The 19700-nt window shown below is 39.9% G+C and overlaps 3 protein-coding genes across 5 annotated transcripts; 1 reads left to right on the top strand and 2 right to left on the bottom strand.

The window, feature by feature from the left end:
* Positions 1-467: 467 nt before the first annotated feature.
* On the bottom strand, positions 468-4741 carry LOC117299004 (NXPE family member 3-like). The gene is made up of 5 exons (XM_033782411.1): positions 4495-4741; positions 3413-3534; positions 2428-2997; positions 1892-1944; positions 468-1321 (listed from the first exon to the last, which is right to left on the bottom strand). The coding sequence occupies exons 1-5, from the start codon at positions 4636-4638 to the stop codon at positions 534-536; spliced, it is 1677 nt and encodes a 558-aa protein (XP_033638302.1). The 5' UTR covers positions 4639-4741; the 3' UTR covers positions 468-533.
* Positions 4742-6388: 1647 nt separating this feature from the next.
* LOC117298892 (monocarboxylate transporter 13-like) lies at positions 6389-12676 on the bottom strand. Of its 3 annotated transcripts, none has more exons than XM_033782265.1 (5): positions 12515-12676; positions 11222-11494; positions 10711-10854; positions 9127-10218; positions 6389-8203 (listed from the first exon to the last, which is right to left on the bottom strand). In XM_033782265.1, exons 2-5 carry the CDS (start codon positions 11430-11432, stop codon positions 7998-8000), a joined length of 1653 nt encoding a protein of 550 aa, XP_033638156.1. In that variant the 5' UTR covers positions 11433-11494; positions 12515-12676; the 3' UTR covers positions 6389-7997. The 3 variants fall into 3 exon arrangements, with proteins under 3 accessions (XP_033638156.1, XP_033638155.1, XP_033638154.1); XM_033782264.1 differs by having other exon boundaries at positions 11222-11499; positions 12524-12676; XM_033782263.1 differs by having other exon boundaries at positions 12524-12676.
* A 438-nt stretch (positions 12677-13114) lies between these two features.
* On the top strand, positions 13115-19047 carry LOC117298295 (basic immunoglobulin-like variable motif-containing protein). The gene is made up of 8 exons (XM_033781449.1): positions 13115-13157; positions 13940-14163; positions 14626-14994; positions 15294-15432; positions 16095-16295; positions 17341-17568; positions 18241-18324; positions 18726-19047. The coding sequence occupies exons 1-8, from the start codon at positions 13123-13125 to the stop codon at positions 19045-19047; spliced, it is 1602 nt and encodes a 533-aa protein (XP_033637340.1). The 5' UTR covers positions 13115-13122.
* Positions 19048-19700: the final 653 nt, after the last annotated feature.

Raw genomic sequence — 19700 nt, 5'->3', positions numbered from 1 at the left:
AATTTGACGCCATTCTTAATGCAGACAACACTCATGTGTATGTTATTATTTATATACTTAATTTATTTGTCTTGTTACTGATAATAATTCTTTTACTGGGGTGAATTGGTTACGATTTCAGATAAGTAAAAATTATCATTAACCAGAAGACTTATAGGAACGTGTAAAGTATTTTGCCTTGCACAGTTAATTAAAAACAATATTGATAATCTAAGTCAACCATTTAGAATAGTAAAACAAAACTCGCAGGATTTTCAGCATGTAAAACATCTTGTTATTCAGTTAGGTTGTAACGACCGAAACCAGCCTTTTGTTGGTCACATTCAGTGTTCTTCAAACCAAAAAATAATTTCAGAGGGAAATATTTCACAGAAAACAAAAATGGTTATAATGACAGTTCTTCTAGCATCCTGTTATTGGCGCTAAATATGCTGTTGTATGTGTAAAAAATTAAGTAAATACACTTCTGAACTTATTCTTCATCACATTCTGTATTCTAAGAAGTGCGTTTAACAAAGTGCTGTCTACAATTATCATTGTTCTGAGAAGTCCTTACAAACATAAGACATGAACAAAGCAACCTCCTGCTTGGCGACATCTACAGGCAAGACAATATGATTGGGACTTGGGTAAGCCACATTAATGTCCCAACTATCCAGAAAGAAAACACCAGTCCCCTGTAACGTTTCCTTCAAGATGTCTCTGATATCTCCTAAGATAATGTTATTACCGTATACTGATGATTTGAATGTACCATGTACACCAGGGTGAGGCCCCCTTACAGCTATTGGTGTCTTGGGGCATTTTACAAGCAGGTCGGTTATGGCGCCCTTGAGAAGTCTCAGCATCTCAAGAAAGTTCATACGATCTAAGAAGGTATGTGACCAAGGGCTCAGCAAAATTACACTGTTGCATTTTTGAACTTTTAGGTTGTTTAAAATATCCGTTTCAAAACGTGTTTCTCCAAGGGGAACTTGAGATGAGGTCGTTAACAAAGGACGAGCTTGGTACATAACGGATAGATTTAAAGAAGAATGGTGACGTATGAATCGGTAGTGGGCATCGTCACTGCGGAGGAGGAACTTTAAACCGATGGCTTCATGGAAAGCTTCAAATAATTGCCGAGCTGTGGTGTCACCGAGAAAGTAGACGTTCTTCCATTTGAAGCACTGGGCGATGTGATCAACGGTCGGGCTGTGCCACGGGGTGTTGCCGCATCTTAAAGACTGCCACTCATCTTTGAACCAAAACCCTTCGGATGTTTGATCGGGTAGATCAGGCTGACACGGGGGAAGAGAAACTGAACGGACATCTTGTGTTCCTGCAAAAAAAATAGAAAACAAAATTATAATGAAAGATCGCCTTACATCACACGGCCTCGGGCGGCCGCTTCAAGGTGAGGGCTACACAGACCGATTTTGGATGTCGACCAATTTTGGCTGTCGACCACCAAGTCACCTTCTCATATGGAGCTATTGCAACTGAAATTACTGTTTTTTAAGATCACAAAGTATTAATTTGTGAAGTGTATAACTTCGGATTGTGCTTGATTGGCTGCCACATCTGTATGAAAGTGCTTTTTGCACGGTGTGTCCACTGTCCAGCACCAAACAATGTCCAAAGAAGGAGCGTAAGCAAAGGTTTGGAAAAAGCAGTTCTGAAAAAAGGCCATCCACTTGAAATTCCTCACTGCAATCTTGAACTTGTTTTTGCAAAAAAAAATAAAAAAATCGATATCCTCAACGAAAGTTTGACACCTGCTGAGGTTTAATTGATGCAAAACTTGGTCTATGTGACGTCGCCCAATTTGTGCTGAAAGTCATTGGTACCTACATTTGGGATAGGATTTCATTATTGTCAATGATAATGCGAATATTATTGTTTAACCTACCTTCTATTTTGATGTGTTTTGGCCCCTGCTCAACAATCTGCATCACATTCGCTCTAGACAGAAGACAGTAGAAAATAAATCTGTGATATGAGTTTTGATTTGCGGTTGGACGAAGACAAATTGACTAGAGTGGGATTTGAACCAACGACCTCCACCGATTTCCAAGCCTTTCTCAATCTCAGGTAGTGGTGGACATTTTCCAGGAGACTGTAGGTTTGGGTAATTTTGTCTCTAAACACTCCAACAGTGTTTACTATGATGCAATAAAGAGATGTATGTTATTCATAAGGGATTTGAGGCATTGCACGGTGAGGTATCAATATATTGCGGTAACACCATCTTGCTGAGTAGAATGTGTTTGTTTCGAGAACTCCGCAAACCAAAGACCGTGATGCTACTCAGAATAAATTGTTTTTCGTTACAGATAATAATAATAATAAAAAGACATTTGTAAAGCGCCTAATGCAAAAGCCTCTAAGCGAAGGTGCAACCAATAGTCGATGATGACAACGGTAGTCCCCTTCTCTTGTACTTACTTTTCAAATAAATACTCCTTCCCTTGAATGAGTTCAGATGCAGTCAAATCAACTCTTGCTTTCATGATTCCTAAAGAGTACAAATCATCACATGACCACGTGTTCTTATCCTCTGGTTTCCCACACACCAGCGTGGTGTCTCCCATCTCTGCCGGGTACCAGTATTCACATGTGTTGTCCCACTTAGTTCCATTTCGTTGCAGTAAACAAGTTGTCTTTGTCGTTTTTAATTTCTTCCCGTCTTGGACCCTAAATACACCCGACCACACCTGGCGATCCTCTGCCGGCCACACCCTTTCTTCCACAAAGACACACGCCTCGTTTGGATGTGCCAAGATGATATCAATCTTTGCCACACCCACCCATCCTGCGTAGAATTGCACCAGATACGTCCCGTCACCGTTATCCACCACATTGCCTGACGTACTAGCTTTTGGGTTTAATGAGTTGAGGGTAGCAAACCACATGTCACCACCTCGTGTTGTTCTAGTTCCCGCCAAGTCTTTAGCCTCTATTACAAGCCGTAAAGTAGATCCTTTCTGAAACACTAGACCACTTGAGTCTAAGATCCTACGGAAAGACACAATATTGAGAGAAATTAACTTCCTACGTTGAGATAAAAAACATAATACATACGTTTTTATGACAGCTATGACAACAAAATATCCACAATATTATTATCTGACGATAGAGGGGTCGGTCCCAGATTTATTTATTTATTTTGTTGGAGTTTAAACAAAAAAACACATTTTGAATGAGAAGTTAAGAACTTGGATATTTAGAGACATATATAAATCAGCGATGGTTAAAGGGATCAACTAATTCCAGACAATAACTGGACTTGTCATAAAGTCATTTAGATGTCAAAATTGTTGGGAAATGATGCACATGATACCCATGTTTTTTTAATTTATATCTATCGATGGTGTCAGGATTACAAGACTTTTCACCCAGGAGTTAAATGATAAAATTTGGTTTGCTTTACCTGTAAGAAGAACTTTTTGCACAAGTGATTGTGGGTGGGCTTTTGTGAGTTTGGTCGATGACGTCATCGTCACGGTGTTGGCCGATATTCCATAGTCGTTTTAAATCATCAAGTGATCGAACCTATGACAACAAAAACAAGTAACTATAGGTGAATAATAAAATCGTTAAAATAATTATTCTAGTAAAAAAAATGTTTCAATGTTTACACTCCATGAATCGCTGCAACACAATGTAAGTTTGTTTAGCATAAAAAGGAGGCCATCCCCTAATCTATATTAATCATTGCTTTATCCGATTTTGTTCAATCTAAAAATCGAAACTCTCGCCAATAACATTGAGCCTCTGGGGGATGCAATTGATGTCATCTGTGACTCTTACCTTAGACTATACTGTTTTGCCTGAAAAAAGGTAAAACCTTTTCCCCCAAAATAACAAGAGGGTCAATGTTTCTCATTGTTTTCGTGACGTTTTAGTGCACTAACATGTCCATGCATCCTTTCTCTTGAAGACTAGCACAGCAGAGTTCGAAACGTCGAGACTACACCGGCTCTTTTCACAAAAGAGATTTACACATGGTTGTCCCCGAAAGTTTACTACTATTGATAGTGTTCCATCCAGGTTTTGCCTGTGTTAGTTAAATGTTTTTTTTTTTTTTTAAGTTTTATAAATTGAGTTCATCTGATTTGTAAACCACGATTTTTATTCTTCAATTTTCATGGTTTATAAGCCATGTTTTTTAGATGTCTCAATTTTCATGGTTTATAAACCATGATTTGTAAACCATGAACTTGATGCTTCATTTTTTATGGTTTATAAACCATGTTTTTAAGATGCGTAAATTGTCATTGTTTATGAACCACGATTTGTAAATGTTTTTTGTATGTTCATGGTTTGTAAACCATAAACTTATACACAACAAATACTTAACTGGTATGTAAACCATAACAGGATTTGGCAACAGTTTCTATGGTTTACATCTAATTGCTGTAAACCATGGTAAAAACCTGCCTTAAAAGTGTCAAACAATTAATGGACAAACGGCGCCCCATACTACACTGCGATGATACCAGTTCAACTTACAGTAGGCTTGTTTGACTCCGTATACTTGATGTACAGCACAGAGACGCAAACACACAGCAACACTAAGATCACAAATCGTGATCTCCGAGATAATGACGTCACAACCTCAACTTGATCCTCCATCTTGGCCAAGAACCCGATCATTTCCAAGTTCAGCGTTTGCTCCAATCACAGGTCACAACATCCGGTATCTCTATTTAAAGGTCACAACATCATGTGTATCTCCATTTTCAGGTCACAACATGGAGTTACATGGCACATTACTTCCATTAAAGAACACACCTTTTTACGGTACCTCAAAACGATCCAACTTCAGCAGATCAATGGCATAACGATGTCTGCTCATAATGTGATCAATCCATAATCAGAAACTACGTTTATTATTTTGCGAACTACATGTCGTTGTATGTTGAAACTCTAGAAAGGTAAACCCTACCCGATTGGCGTACTAGGCCAATGCGCCTGTACAAACACATTTGGGTGTAAAGTCCAAACCACTGTTGTTCTCAACGGGATTAATTTTGTTCGCCTGATCTTTATCCAAATATTTACTCAATTCCACTGTGGGCAGTGAACAAACCAATGGAGGGGGTTACCATGAATCATGTTGCTTGATATAGGCCAATTTTATTAGAGTTCAGTATACAATTGTTGCACGCTGTGACGGGGTCCATGGCGTTTTGTACACCCGAGGGGGGAAATGGCACCGAGGCGAAGCCCAGGGTGCCATTTCCCCTCGAGGTCACGTACAAAACCCATGGACCCCAGTCACAGCGTGCAACAATTGTTTTGTTATACCTTTGTTTAATTGTTATTCCTCTTCTCGAAGTTCTGTTGTCATCTTCAAACATTATTACGACGGACTATTCATTGTTTAATAAGCAGACGAACAAGAAACAATGCCCTCGAACCCGCGGTTGTTTCGTACAGAGCGCTGGAAATCGACCAACGCTGGAAACGATCAAGGTTACGTACACCGGTGTACATCACTTTTCATGTTACCCGACCCTTCGAGCCATGTAACATGCGTTTTTGTTGCGCGTCACGTGATTGGTTCTCGACCAATCAAACTTCCCAGTTTGTTACCGAGGTATGACAAGCATGGTTGAGACATCAGGCAATACACATGCTTCATGCAGTATCAAGAAAAACAGTCAGAAAGACTTCAGTTGATTTTGTGTTCGGACTCGCGACCCAACACGTGGTTTACAGCCAACCTCCCCAGTTGTCATTCAAAACGCGTGTTTGAATTAATTAAGGACATCTTTGGTTTCAGAACCATTCTATTGTTTTAATCTTCTAATGTTGGTTGATGGTTCAAGTCATCCCTCCAAATGAAACTATATTTTGTTCAATCCCAAATCTTAAAGGAACACGTTACCCTGGATCGGACGAGTTGGTTATAAAAAAGCGTTTGAAACCATTTGTTATGAAATGGATATGGTTGGAAAGATGTTTTAAAAGTAGAATATAATGATCCACACAAGTATCACTCAAAATTGCACGGTTTTTATTTTACGTCGCCATTTACGGTCGGCCATTTATGGGAGTCAACTTTTTGACTCCCATAAATGGCCGACCGTGTTAGTCGACGAGGTAAAACGAAAACCACGAAATTTCGAGGCATATTAATTTTGTGTAGATCATTGTATTCTACTTTTACAACATCTTTCTAACCATATCAATTTTCTAACACACTTTTCAAAGACCAACTCGACCGATCCAAGGCAACGTGTTCCTTAAACACTGTAACTCATCTTCTTCGCCCCAGTCTAGAAACACAAATTGATACTTCCAAAGTAATGGTTAAATTTCCCCAAAGTCCAATACGTTTAATGCAAATATCGTAATTAAATAAAACAAATTGACAAAAAAACAAAGGAAGTAGCTTGTAATGCCATGTTTGTTTAATTGGAAATAACAACCCTTTCGTCATGAAAATTATTATACAACAGAAAAATATTCTTAATGGACTGGTCGAAACACGGTTTTTAAGCCAATATGGCGTCTGACAGCTCATTACTGGTTCAAAATTCAGACTTTTCGTGAAGTTTTGCTATGACATCTGTTTTTTTATATTACAAAGCTATTAACAAGTCTTTGGTTTATTTGCTGTCATTCGCTCTGGACTTGTCAGCTTTTAGTAGGACCGCTATATAGGTTTGCGGTCCCTACTTGCGTGGGTTTTCCCTATAATAATTCTCAAAGTTTTCCCTCCCAAATCTGAAACTTCGATCCTTATCTTCTCTTCATTGTGTTTTTGGTTTAGTTTGCTGAGAATCCTCATGCTTCACAACCAAAATTAGTTCATATAAATAATACATAAAATAGTCAAATACCAACGTTACGAGCTAAGTACTTGGTAGTATGTGAAGTTTGATAATACTTTTCGGGAAAAAAAGTATAAATACTTTGGCGTCTCATTTATACATTATTTTACACAGGTACAATTTGCAGCATTTGATACATATTGAAATATCAGCATTTAAGAGATTTCCGATTCAAACCTTCTGTTATCCAACATTAAATACTGAAACCACTATGGTAATACAGACAGTTTGTCTTGCGATGAATTTTATTGCTTTGTGAAATGGGCCCCTGGTACCCCAAGGTCACCCTAAGGTCACCCTAAGGTCACCCTAAGGCCCCTTAAGGGTCCCTGGGCCCCCTAAGAACCCCTGGAACATCAAGCCGCCTGAGCCGAAGGTTGGGGAGCCCCATGTCCCCCCCCCCCCCGAACCATTAGATATGCCACTCCAAGCACCAATAAACTGATTCACTTGTAATCAAAACATCAGACTTGTGTGTTTGTTGGTAGACATTAATCATTACTAACAGTTTAGCTAATTGGATGACAAAGGTTTTCATTTCTTTGAAAACATGTTTTATAAGAGTTGATTGAAATACTTTGTACACAAAAGGCAAATGATGTTAACATAAGATCAATGCAGTCACTCTCCTTAGTGATTAAAAACGTTAGAACTTATCAAATTAAGCTTTTTAAATATTCACAATATTTCCAAATTTAACCATTTCTTTATTCGATGATCTTCATTCAAGGGAGCTCAGTAAAGCTCCAGCTAAGGGGATGCAACAGCCAATCCCTCTCCTACAAACATTGGTTTTATGTCAGTTTGAACTGCATATATCATTAATTGTTATGAAGTAACTGGAAGACAGTACTTATTCCAGTCATTGTGAAATCATCAACTAACTTGGTAAGATTCGAACCCACAACCATTGGAAATAGACAACAATACTTATTGTAGTCCCTGTGAAAGCAATGGTTACATTGTAGGATTCGAGCCCACAACCTTGTGATTGTGAGTCATGCAGTCTAACCACTGGACAACAGTGACTTACTAAATATCATTCATTTTGGTTTTTACTCATTACACACCGATGTTTGTTAGCACTGTATACTCAGTACTTTCTTGAGCTCTGTGATTAAAATCACAGACATATTACTCGGGTGGGATTCGTACGATTAAAAATTGGTTTCTTTAAATATCTGGTATTGAAATGGTACTTCCTATCTGGACATCAACATCTTCAAGATCTTTGTCAAAAGTCGACGCTTTCTTGGCTGCTCTCTGTTCAATCTTCTTCAAGTAGGGCAAGAGTAAGAAAGAGAAGGCACCTATCATCGTGATACTTCCAGAAACATGGAGTGCAACGTTATACTTTCCATTGATGTCATAAAGCCAACCTACAGAGGAAAATAACAAGTGAATGTTGACGTGGTAATAATAAACAATAAAAAACAATTGTAAGGCAATGTCCTCGCAAAATGCTAGTTTAAAGGCAAGTTTAGAACTTGAGGTCTCAAAATCAACCATCTAAACGCACACAACTTCGTGTGACAAGGGTGTTTTTTTCTTTCATAGTTATCTTGCCACTCCGACGACCGATCAAGCTCAAATTTTGACAGGTTTGTTATTTTATGCATATGTTGAGATACACCAAGTGAGAAGACTGATCTTTGACAATTACCAGTAGTGTACACTGTCTTTAAAACATGGAGGACTAGTTCATGCCTGGAATTGCAGGAAGGCAACCGAATCCACAGCCTCGAAGCCCCTGGTTAGGCCTTGGTTCCCTTTTAAATGTTTCTCATAGACATTAAGATTTTCCAATGAAAGTGCGAAATGAAAATGACTTTGCACGGGACCTATGGAATAATGTCCCATCTGAAGGAAAAAGCAATTATGGTTAATAAGTATCTTGCTCAAGGGCACAAACGTAAAAACTGGGTTACGAACCAACACTCTGCTGATCAGAAACAGTCTGGTGCTTTTAACCCTTCAGCCACGACAACGCACCCATAATAATATTGAGTTGTGTGGAAACAAGACCTACGCTTTGAAATACAGAAAGGGAACTATCCCAACCATTTACAATCATTTCACAAAGTTGTTTCTAATGAGAAAATTCCCACCAGTTCCACTTGTCATCATTTTGTTGTGCATAATGTTTCAAGATTGCAATGTTTATCTAAGAAACATCTAGCAAGTGTCAAGTAAAACATCTTTGATTCTGTTGTTGTAGAGAGTTAAATTGAGATTAAAATTGTAAAAGTAGCTTTCAATGACCAATTGGATATCTTCCAACCCTACTGTGCTTGAAACTTACCTACAAATATTGGTCCAACAATAGAACCGATGCCCATATATGGCATGAAAAGTCCAATTCCAAGTGACAGAAGATCTGCTCCCAGAAACAGTCTAATCAGGACAGTGTTCAGAGCTTTGTAAATGCCAGTAGAGATGCCTAAGATTGCAACAATGGCAACAAGTCCAGCAAACGATTGAACGAGCGGACAAATCACGACCGACAAGCCCGCGATGAAAACAACCATCGGGTAAAACTTAACAGCAGAGATAATCTTGAAATCAATGATGGGTCCGGAGATAAGTCGACCGATTAAACTTCCAACTCCTATGATTGATAACAGAATTGCTGCATCTAGCTCCGGGACTCCAGCATAAATGGCATAAGCGACAATGTGAGTCATTACGGAAGAGTACCCCATCCCATTCGTGAGTTGAACGAGGCAGATCAAGTTGAAACAATGATGACTTTTGATGAGATGGATTCCTGATCCTCTAATGAACTGTCGGAATGATTTCTTCACATAAATAGATGCATTAGTCGGTCGTCTTTGCTTTAGTTTTCGTTGTAAGGAATCATTTGATGGGTCGAGAGCCACTGGTCGGTAGTTGTTTGAGGTTCGATGAGACTCAAGAGTTTCTCGGCAAGGCTTTGCATCATCTTCATCTTGTCCATCTCCCCTTGAAGCACAAGTTGATAGTTGTGTATAATCTTTCCTGTGTGAGTGTCCGTTACTGCCATTTGCATCCACTTCATCATTAGACGTGGATATCACTTCATCCTGAAGTGAGCTAACATCTTCTTCAGGAGGTTGTAACCCCGCAATCTGCTCTTCAGAGCTTTCAACATGATTGGTCGCTTTCTTTACTGAAGTTCTACGCAACGGTCTGAAGAGCATTCCCATGGCAATTATATGAGCTACAATTCCAGCAAATACAAGCATAGCTCCTTCCCAGTCATATAAATCAATAAGGAAACGTGCAAGTACTGGGAACACCATAATCGCAAAACCTAAACCAGCGCTGCTTATACCGTTAGCGATGGCAAAACGTTTCTTGAAATATTTACTGATGATATTTTGGGCGCTGATGTATCCAAATCCACATCCGATACCTGTACACAGGGGAATCAAACAGAAACAATAATTTATGAATAATAATAGCTGTATGCTTTTTGTATAACATGACAACATACATAGCCAGCATTAATAGGTTGTCATGGCGGAGTGGTTTAGAGCATCAAACTCAAATTCTGGTAATTACGTCATCAGAGTGTAGGTTTGAATCCTGCTCATGACACTTATGTCCTTGAGCAATATACTTCACCCAGAGGTATAAATTGGTATCTGTGAGGGTAGAGGTTGATATTGTGTTTGAAAAAGCCTTCCGAGTGCAATGGCAGATTGGGGCTGCATACTCCCGAGCGAGCTGAGAAAGATTTTTGGAATGTTATTGACCCAATATACCAGGACACTACTATATAGCAAGCACATTGATATGTTTTTGTAAAATGAGCTAATTTCTTTTAGACAAGGTTTTCAGATTTATTAGATGAAATGTACCTATCGCCATTAAACAATCTTATTTTGAATTATGGAAAACATACCTGTTAAAAATCCAAAGGACAACATGAGTTGACTGAGTGTCTTTGATTGAGAAGCGAGTATCATACCGGTAAATGCAATCACTCCACCTAATAAAGCTAATCGACGACTTCCAAAACGACGACAGAGATACCCTCCAAAAGGACCTGGTGTAAAATCATTCAAAATCAATGGTAAATTTGATATCATAATTATCATACTTCATAATAAACTCACAAAACATTCATGACCATTGTTCTGAAATCTTTTGCAATTAGTTGAATTGTACCCTTACACCGAAGGGTAGAAAGTGAATTATATTATATTTATCCCTACAAAATGCAAAATTAACATCTAATATTTATATGCCACTAATTGTAAACTCTCATTTTTACCCTGGAATGTTAACCGTTCTAAACGTATACTGTAGTGCCCTGTGCTTTTGCTGTGGTGCCCTTTACAAATTTGAATTTTCTTCAATATGATATGATATGGTATCAAAGTTAAACATTTAAAGAAAATTAGCTCCCCTACCAATAAAGAGAAAGGAAGCCATATGAACACTTCCAACTGCTCCGACTTCGGCTGCTGAGGCACCAAAGGACTGTTTCCATTCAATAAAGAAGACTCCAATGCTTCGAGTGATAAGGACACATTGCAACATAAGGTTACTGCCGATTGCTACGATCCAACCCCAACCACCGTCTGGAGGCTCTACTGGGATGGTGTGCTTTTTAAACTTCATCCCGCTCAGAAAATGGGCTACTTCTTGTGTTTTACTCGGACAGTGACGTCACTGAAGGAAATCTGCACTGGAGAAATAACAAGAAATAATGTATAATTACTGAAATGATTTGTTTCAATAATTGTTGTCTACATTGCATTCTTATCAAAGCCTGTGCAGCATCTGGACGATGTGAGAAGACAATGAAGAAATTTCAGTTATTTATATGTGGGATGAAACTCCAGAGCCTAGGTACGTATATCCCTACCTTTCAAGTTCAAGGAAGATAGGAGGGGTCACTCATAGCGCATGTAGTGAGTGAACAAGGTATACAATACAATCAGATTTTTCCGTTGATGAAGAAAATAAGGAGTCCAAAATGGTGTTATAAAAGCTAAGTCAATAACTTGCCTTCGTTACCAAAAGTTGCCTAATTAAAGGTGTACTCCATGGAATAATATCAGTCAGTCTGTTCCAATTTGTAACTTGTTAAATCTACACTACAATCCGACAGTGAAAACAGATTCCCGTGTTAGCCCAGGTTGGACTCCTCCGTTGTTGCAGCAGTGCCAGTGGCACAAACTACCTACCTACAGTACAGGGCTAATTGGATTAGTAATTCCGTGTCAAGTTTACAAAGCTGGCAGTGCCATGCTCTTATTTATAAGTTATAATATAACTTATATATTCAAATAGTTGTTTTTAATTTTTATGTAACCCAGCACTGCAGCAGTAGGGTACTCAGGGCAGTTAGCTAGTTATGAAACTATTTACATAATTACTTTGTATCTGGACATTGAACAGTTAATGAGTTATATATAGGCATAGCCTAATGAGTGGTTGTTCTTGGCTCAGATCTTACATCAGGAATGAGGAGTGGTTGTTCTTGTTTATTATGGTGTTGTTGTTTGAAAATAATTTAGTATTTTCAATAAATAAACACAATTTTTTTGATTTTTTTCAAAGGCATACAAATCTCCTGTAATTTATATCCAGTTTATATCGACCCCAATAAATAATGTCCTAGAATCTGGATGGCTTCAGCACTCTTTTATTTTTTTTGGTGACAAACACAACGATCTTAACTTATGATTGTTGTTTACCTTACTCACCATAATATAGAGCTCTATGATTTAGCCTATCGAGAAAACAAAGTACACAAACGATGCTCCACTTTACTTTTTCATTTGTATTGTAGGAGGTGTCGTTTGTTGTGCGCTTTCATCATTCATCTTGTATCAAAATGTCAAATGGCAAATGACATAATGAGATGTTATTGCATTTTAGGGGGTTCGCTCGTCCCCAGTTACATGAAGTACGTACATATAATTTTGCATGAGACCGAATCATGGGGACGAGTGCATATTGTGAGTCTGTAATTGGGCAGCGCCAACTCGTGTCATAGTCCTTGGGGGCGGGGCTGCGCAGGATGGGGTGGAAATAACGGTTGATGTTTATGATGTGAAAGAGCAACATAATACAATAATTGTTATCTATAGTCCTTATGACATCTTCACAATTTGACTATTAATATATTATTGGCAAATGGGGGCGTGAGGAGGGGGGGGGGGGGGCTCCACCAGTGACCGTTTTAACTCGGTGCTTACTTCAATTGGTCATGTTGCAAACTCAAATACGCCACGAGAGGGCAGGCTTGAAGTGCGCAACGGTAAACAAAAATGCCATTTGAATGCATAAAAGTGAGTCTTTTATGAACAACAATAACACTGGACAGGCAGGTGACAGGTGAGCTCATTCATAATTTTTATGTACACAATCCAACTTAAAATACTATACATTCTTTGGTCATCTACATGCTGAACAGGCTCATAGAGATTTCTTAATCTTCTCGTTCCAGAAAAGTCAAGCTTCACTCATACACGGCGACGTTGGTGTTTTTTGTTGAAATATAAAAAAGTGTAGACTGTAGTTAGTAGCATGGAGCAATAAAGACTGTAGGCTATGATATGAATCTGATCTTATTGAACATGCCACAATGATGGAGGTTGAGCCTGAGCACATTTTTTAAAATAAATATGTGTTTAACTTGTTTTGATCATGTTTATAATGAATTGATCAGTTGATGTTGTTCGACGACACAAGACTATTTCCTGTCCAGTGTTATTGTTATTTCACGTTGCCTCGTAGTTTTAGGAGTACCTTGGTTGGACGAGTGGACCATGAGGCTTTAGTTGAGAAATATGTTGATAAGGTTTATCGCGAATAGCAAAATATCAAGAGAGGGCGCTGTTGAACCCGCACAAAGGTATAGGCGTTGCGTGCGCGAGTCGTACAAACTGCATAGTAACCGCCCATATTCCTTCCCACAATGCAGTGCGTTTCTTAATCGCGATAAACCTTATGGGATGGGAGTCTTACTCTTCTTAACTACTACTACATATGTACAACACTACCTACCTACTACTAGTAGACTAGTACTACTGTACTAGGTTGACCAAACTTGAGATCTACTTCTTGCAAACGCTCTGCTTAATTAAGTTCTTCTTCTTCTTCTTCCATTTACACAGTACACTGGTGTTTTACGTAACAATGGGAAATTTCAAGTCTTTGTTTCTTTTGGACAACGAGGACAATGAAGACATAAGATATGATGGTCCGATAGACCTCGACCAGATTGCTGTACTCTACAATGAAAGATCTATTAAGGACTCTACAGGCTCTATTGTTAAGACTGACAGAATCGGAGTATCTGAGCTGGACACGCAGGCTAAATCAAGAGAACCAGTTTCAGGTACAGGCAGGCTTTGAATTAACCCACGGCACGCATATCACCCACAGCAATTGCCATTGTGCCAATTCGTGCCATGTCCTTTTGCTGTGGTGCCGTTTGCTAGCCTTTAAGCTTAAAATAAACATTTAATTTTGCTTATAAATAGAGGGCCTCTTACTTACTGGGGCAAAATTTGCTGTGTCCCTTCAAGAGTGAGGTTCAAGGTCTGTACTTGTCTAACCAAAGATAAATAGCGTATAAAAACATTATTTGGACCTCGTTTCAGTTCAGTGTGCTTTGGCCAAGCTTCCAAAGTTTGGGTCCAGAATGCTCCAACAGTTTTGAAAAAGAATCCTTGCCGGGCTTTTTTTTGTAATCAGATGCTTCCGTCTTCTCGGGTAAAGAGCTGGATTCATGCACTGGGGCTACCCAAACTTAAACAAATCTTACACCATCTTGTTTTATCTCACTTTTGATTTCTAGGATCAACATCACCAAGACAAGTACTAAAAGATCTTCAGGTGAAACTGTTGTCTGCGGAGGAAAATGACACAGAATCATCTACCATCAACAGCCTACTATCTTCTTCCTCAATATTACCGCCCACACTCAACCTAGGGACACTCAAAACAGATTCTTCAATTTTCGAAGTGTCTTTAAGAAGAGACTCATTAAGAAATACTGAAACAGAATCAACAGAAAGTGAAAGTGATGTGGAGAATGTGCCGCCGAAACCTTCAGTAGAACAGTCATCGTCGACGAGTACTGCCTCCAGCAAAGAGAAGTCACAAATAGTCTGGGAGATAGATCTGTCTGATTTAGCAGCACCAAAAGATTTTACAAGAAGAAAAGGTTTGGATAACATTGAGTGTATTCTTATCAACAATTTGGCTTGCTAACACCTTGGTTGCATGCGTAGACCAAGTTTGTAGGCTTGGTTTCAAGACCATGGTGTTTGCGCGTACACGCAACTGCACACTTTACCAATGGTAATGAGCTTTTTAATTTGAGGATGCAGGGTCAAATCCTGCTCGAACCAGTTTTTGTTTTGTTCAACTTAATATTATGAAGAAGTTTACCCAATAAGTTTAGCATATTACTAGAAATAAAATACTCACAGTGACAGCAATCTTATTGGTTACTTTTTTTAGCAAGAGTCGTTAAGAAGCTGCAAAAGAATGAAGCGTCGTTCCAAGCTGGAAGTAAAACTGAGGACCTGTATATTCCACCCAAGGTATCGGCAACAACCACATCACTTGCAGCGAGGAAAGTTTTAGACCAAAGAAGATGGTAAGTTTGTATCAGCAGCAGCAGAGTGTGGGTTTGATTTCCAGTCATGACACTAGTGTCCTTAAAAAAGGCACTTTGCTTCATAAAAGTGGGAAGGTAGTGCATTTTGCTCTACTAGCCAGGCTCCTAGTGGATGATGCCCATGCCTACATCATTACGTATAAAGGGGGTAACCGGGCCTGTTTCAGGCCCAGGTGGCAACGTGCCCCTGGTGGCAGTAGCCTCTCCTAGTGCATTCTGCTCTACTAGCCAGGCTCCTAGTGGATGATGCCCATGCCTACATCATTACGTATAAAGGGGGTAACCGGGCCTGTTTCAGGCCCAGGTGGCAACGTGCCCCTGGTGGCAGTAGCCTCTCCTAGTGCATTCTGCTCTACTAGCCAGGCTCCTAGTGGTTGATATCCATGCCTACATCCTTACGTATAAGGGGGATAACCCTGTTTCAGCCCCAGGAGTAGGTTGCAACATGCCCCTGTTGACAGTTGATTTGAGTTGACAGCCCAAACCAGTTAATTTTATCCCAACAATTATTCTCACCAAGTAAGTTTAATGGGCATTAACTTTCGGAATGTTTACCAGAACTATGACCCTACCTTTATGCAGCCTAAAGCAATAGGCTCCAAAGTTTCACAATTATAAATCAATCTTCTATTACTCCATAGGTTTTGCATGTCAAGACCTCAATACAGCAAATCCTGTGGCCTATCTTCTGTAGTGTCTTGCTGGAATTATTTATTCTCTACGCTTGGAGCTGGAAGTCACCGTCCAATCACACAAGAGGAAGCTCTGACAGTCTTAGGCTTTAAACCTCCATTCGGTGAAATTCGTTTCGGCCCATTTACGGGCAATGGTACTTTAATGAGGTTAGTGAAAAAGTTTCCATCTGAGAGGTTTACCCCATGGGTCAACTTTGATTTTGCTGAGAAGGGAACTAAAAACAAAATCAGTTGTAATTTCTTGTAAAAGCAACTCTCCTTCAGGCCTGGAATCACACAGAGGTCATAGATCTCTGAACTCTCCTTCAGGCCTGGAATCACACAGAGGCCATAGATCTCTGAACTCTCCTTCAGGCCTGGAATCACGCAGAGGTCATAGATCTCTGAACTCTCCTTCAGGCCTGGAATCACACAGAGGCCATAGATCTCTGAACTCTCCTTCAGGCCTGGAATCACACAGAGGTCATAGATCTCTGAACTCTCCGTCAGGCCTGGAATCACACAGGCCATAGATCTCTGAACCCTCCTTCAGGCCTGGAATCACACAGAGGTCATAGATCTCTGAACTCTCCTTCAGGCCTGGAATCACACAGAGGCCATAGATCTCTGAACTCTCCTTCAGGCCTGGAATCACACAGAGGTCATAGATCTCTGAACTCTCCGTCAGGCCTGGAATCACACAGGCCATAGATCTCTGAACCCTCCTTCAGGCCTGGAATCACACAGAGGCCATAGATCTCTGAACTCTCCTTCAGGCCTGGAATCACACAGAGGTCTTAAAGACACTGGACACTATTGGTAATTGTCAAAGACTAGCCTTCACAGTTGGTGTATCTCAACATATGCATAAAATAACAAACCTGTGAAAATGTGAGCTCAATCGATCATCAAAGTTGCGAGATAATAATGAAAGAAAAATAACCCTTGTCACACGAAGTTGTGTGCGTTTAGATGGTCGATTTCGAGACCTCAAGTTCTAAATCTGAGATCTCAACATCAAATTCGTGGAAAATTACTTCTTTCTCGAAAACTATGGCACTTCAGAGGGAGCCGTTTCTCACAATGTTTTATATCATCAACCTCTCGCCATTACTCATTACCAAGAAAGGTTTTATGCCAATACATGTAGTTATTTTGAGTAATTACCAATAGTGTCCACTGCCTTTAAAATATCAGAACGTTTTCTTTCCAGATGGTTTAAAAAGCTCAACAACCATTACGGAACAAGAGGCAAGTCCTACTACATGTACAAGCCGGTAGGTAAATGTCGTACCCTAGGCAGAACATCTGAAGAAGCCTTAAAGATTCTCAAGAGTGGACTTCAAGATCCAGGGACGACATTCATCTACCATTGCTGGAATCATTACTTCTGTCCTGTGGGGTTTGAAGACGTTCCAAAGAAAGCCGAGGATGCCTACAGGTGGGTTGTGAACCAAAAGTGTTGAAATGTGAATGAAATGTTCGAAAGAGGTTTTGTGAAGTCCCAGAGCTATGATGCTGACTTGCCTCACCAGAAGGGAGCAGGCTGGTCATGGTGGTTGCTGTTTAAAACAAAAAACTGATGTTTATTGCACTGTGCCTATAAAACTAAACTCATACCAAGTCTGCTACCCTCCCAAAACCCGTACCCTCACATCCAACCCTTCACCCTTCCCCAGTCTCACTACAATAAGCAGTGCTCCGTCTCAATACCACTCAACATTAACACTATGTAGGAAGTTCTGGAAAACAACGTTAATTGGCTCCTAAAGTCACACCAATTCCTTACACCTGACCCCTCCCTCACAGTCACAAAAAACTCCCTACTATTGCATCCATCACCAACCCCACACTACTCAAATCCTCTGGTAGTTGACCGTATCCTCGCAACAAAATCTACCCTTGCACCCATCCTTTCACCCCACGCCCATTCCCTCCCTGTCCCTGCCATACTTTAGTCTCCAAATCAACCCCTACTCATGAAGCAAGCTTTACACTCATGAACCACCCTTCACTCGAACCCTTCCCTTGTATGCCCCTCTCCTCATCATGGTTGTGGCTTCATCGCTATGTTAGTTAACATTGTCCATGCACTTCCATTCCTACATCCCAGGTGTCCTCTTACTGACAACGAGGTTGACAGTTGGATTCTTGTTGGAGACCCAAGTCGCAAACAGCCAGGGATTCACTGTTTCAGGTAGGAAGGGCTCATCGAAAGAATTCAAATTTTGGTAGTAACCCTTCATGAATGCCCGAGATGTGCCCGGTAGCTTCTGTCACTTAGCCAAACCATTCTTGATGAAAATGCTGCGACACCTACACTAGCTTGTTAGTATACTGGTAAGACATCTGCTCTAGCAATGCAAAGGTTTTGGGTTAGAATCCCACCCGACTGATTTGTAAATTGGTTTTATTGTTTATCACATAACTCGAGAAAGTACAGTGTACAGTGTTTTATACTTATTGCTTTAAGGGCAACAACAAACTCAAATGTGGCTAATTATTTGTTTTTGACGTCAATATTCGCTTAAATTTGCATATGCAGGAAGTATGAACTGTTCCTCTTACACATTCTTTATTATTGTCTTGGCTTAACAGATGGGACGACATTTCCTTGGATTTAAACTGCAAGAGTCCACAGTGTCTGAACATTCGCAAGCTTCATTTAGGAGTTCAAACCAGGAAGACGAAGCGGGTTGGTGGAAACCTTCACTGTCTCATTGCGTTTAAGAAGAGTGATTTCCAAGGCTTGGTATCCATGAGAGACCGAAGCGATAGAATAGACGGTGAGAGTGGGGTAGAGCCTGTATCTTTATCCAGAGATGGAGATAGTCTTAATGGAGGGGATTCTGTGAATGTGTTGTCTGATAATAATACACTAGATGCTAGAGATGACTTTTCTTTTGACTCTAGTAAGTAGTTTTTTGGGTTTTTTTTCACTTATTTTGACAAAAATTCAAGGCTTACCCCTTGCAATTTGTGTAAATTTTGTACAAAAATGCAAGGCTTACCCCTTACAATTGCTTAAATTTTAGCCTTTTTTCACAAAAATGTAAGGCTTACTAGTTTTGGTGAGTCTTGCCATGGAGGAAGGAAGAGAAGGAGCTCGAACGACCCGCAAAACCGCAGAGTAACAAAAGAATACTCTGACAATGCCCCTGTCTGGCCAGTGGAAAAAGATAGGAGACCTCCAGCTGGACGGCCGATTAACGAGCGGGATTAAATCTCTTTGTACAGAACGTGTGGTACCGCCAGTCTGTGCTCTTGCCTGCGTGTAAAGTTGAATCATTGGAAACAAGAATTGTGAATGTACACATTTTCATTTACCGTTTGTGGTGTTTCACGGAAACATCATGGCATATTTTTACATTTTTTGTGACTTTCCGGTCACTAGCGGTGGTTCAAAATTTGGGTATTAGCACACGAGGGTGGTTGGTATTCAATTGTGTTTTCGATTTGGTGAGCACAAGTGTACACAATTTTTATCACGTCTCAAAAAAGTTGTTTTTTCTGTATTATATCCATACGACAAAACGACATACGACACCATAGTTGAGTGAAGAACCATGTGCG

Source organism: Asterias rubens, chromosome 13 (genome assembly GCF_902459465.1).
Source record: "Asterias rubens chromosome 13, eAstRub1.3, whole genome shotgun sequence".
Lineage (NCBI taxonomy): Eukaryota > Metazoa > Echinodermata > Asteroidea > Forcipulatida > Asteriidae > Asterias > Asterias rubens.
Note: the sequence above shows the minus strand (reverse complement) of the source record. Positions and strands in the feature narration are given on the sequence as shown.

Coding starts and splice junctions, on each gene's coding strand:
- LOC117298295 (XM_033781449.1), top strand. CDS start 13,123: ATGAACAACAATAACACTGGACAGGCAGGTGACAG. Junction 14,995..15,293: donor AGATTTTACAAGAAGAAAAG/GTTTGGATAACA, acceptor TACTTTTTTTAG/CAAGAGTCGTTAAGAAGCTG. Junction 18,325..18,725: donor CCAGGGATTCACTGTTTCAG/GTAGGAAGGGCT, acceptor TTGGCTTAACAG/ATGGGACGACATTTCCTTGG.
- LOC117298892 (XM_033782265.1), bottom strand. CDS start 11,432: ATGAAGTTTAAAAAGCACACCATCCCAGTAGAGCCTCCAGACGGTGGT. Junction 10,219..10,710: donor GTCCTTTGGATTTTTAACAG/GTATGTTTTCCA, acceptor CCCTGTGTACAG/GTATCGGATGTGGATTTGGA. Junction 8,204..9,126: donor TGTTGGACCAATATTTGTAG/GTAAGTTTCAAG, acceptor TTTCCTCTGTAG/GTTGGCTTTATGACATCAAT.
- LOC117299004 (XM_033782411.1), bottom strand. CDS start 4,638: ATGATCGGGTTCTTGGCCAAGATGGAGGATCAAGTTGAGGTTGTGACG. Junction 3,535..4,494: donor CGGAGTCAAACAAGCCTACT/GTAAGTTGAACT, acceptor TTGTTGTCATAG/GTTCGATCACTTGATGATTT. Junction 1,945..2,427: donor AAGGAGTATTTATTTGAAAA/GTAAGTACAAGA, acceptor TCTTCTGTCTAG/AGCGAATGTGATGCAGATTG.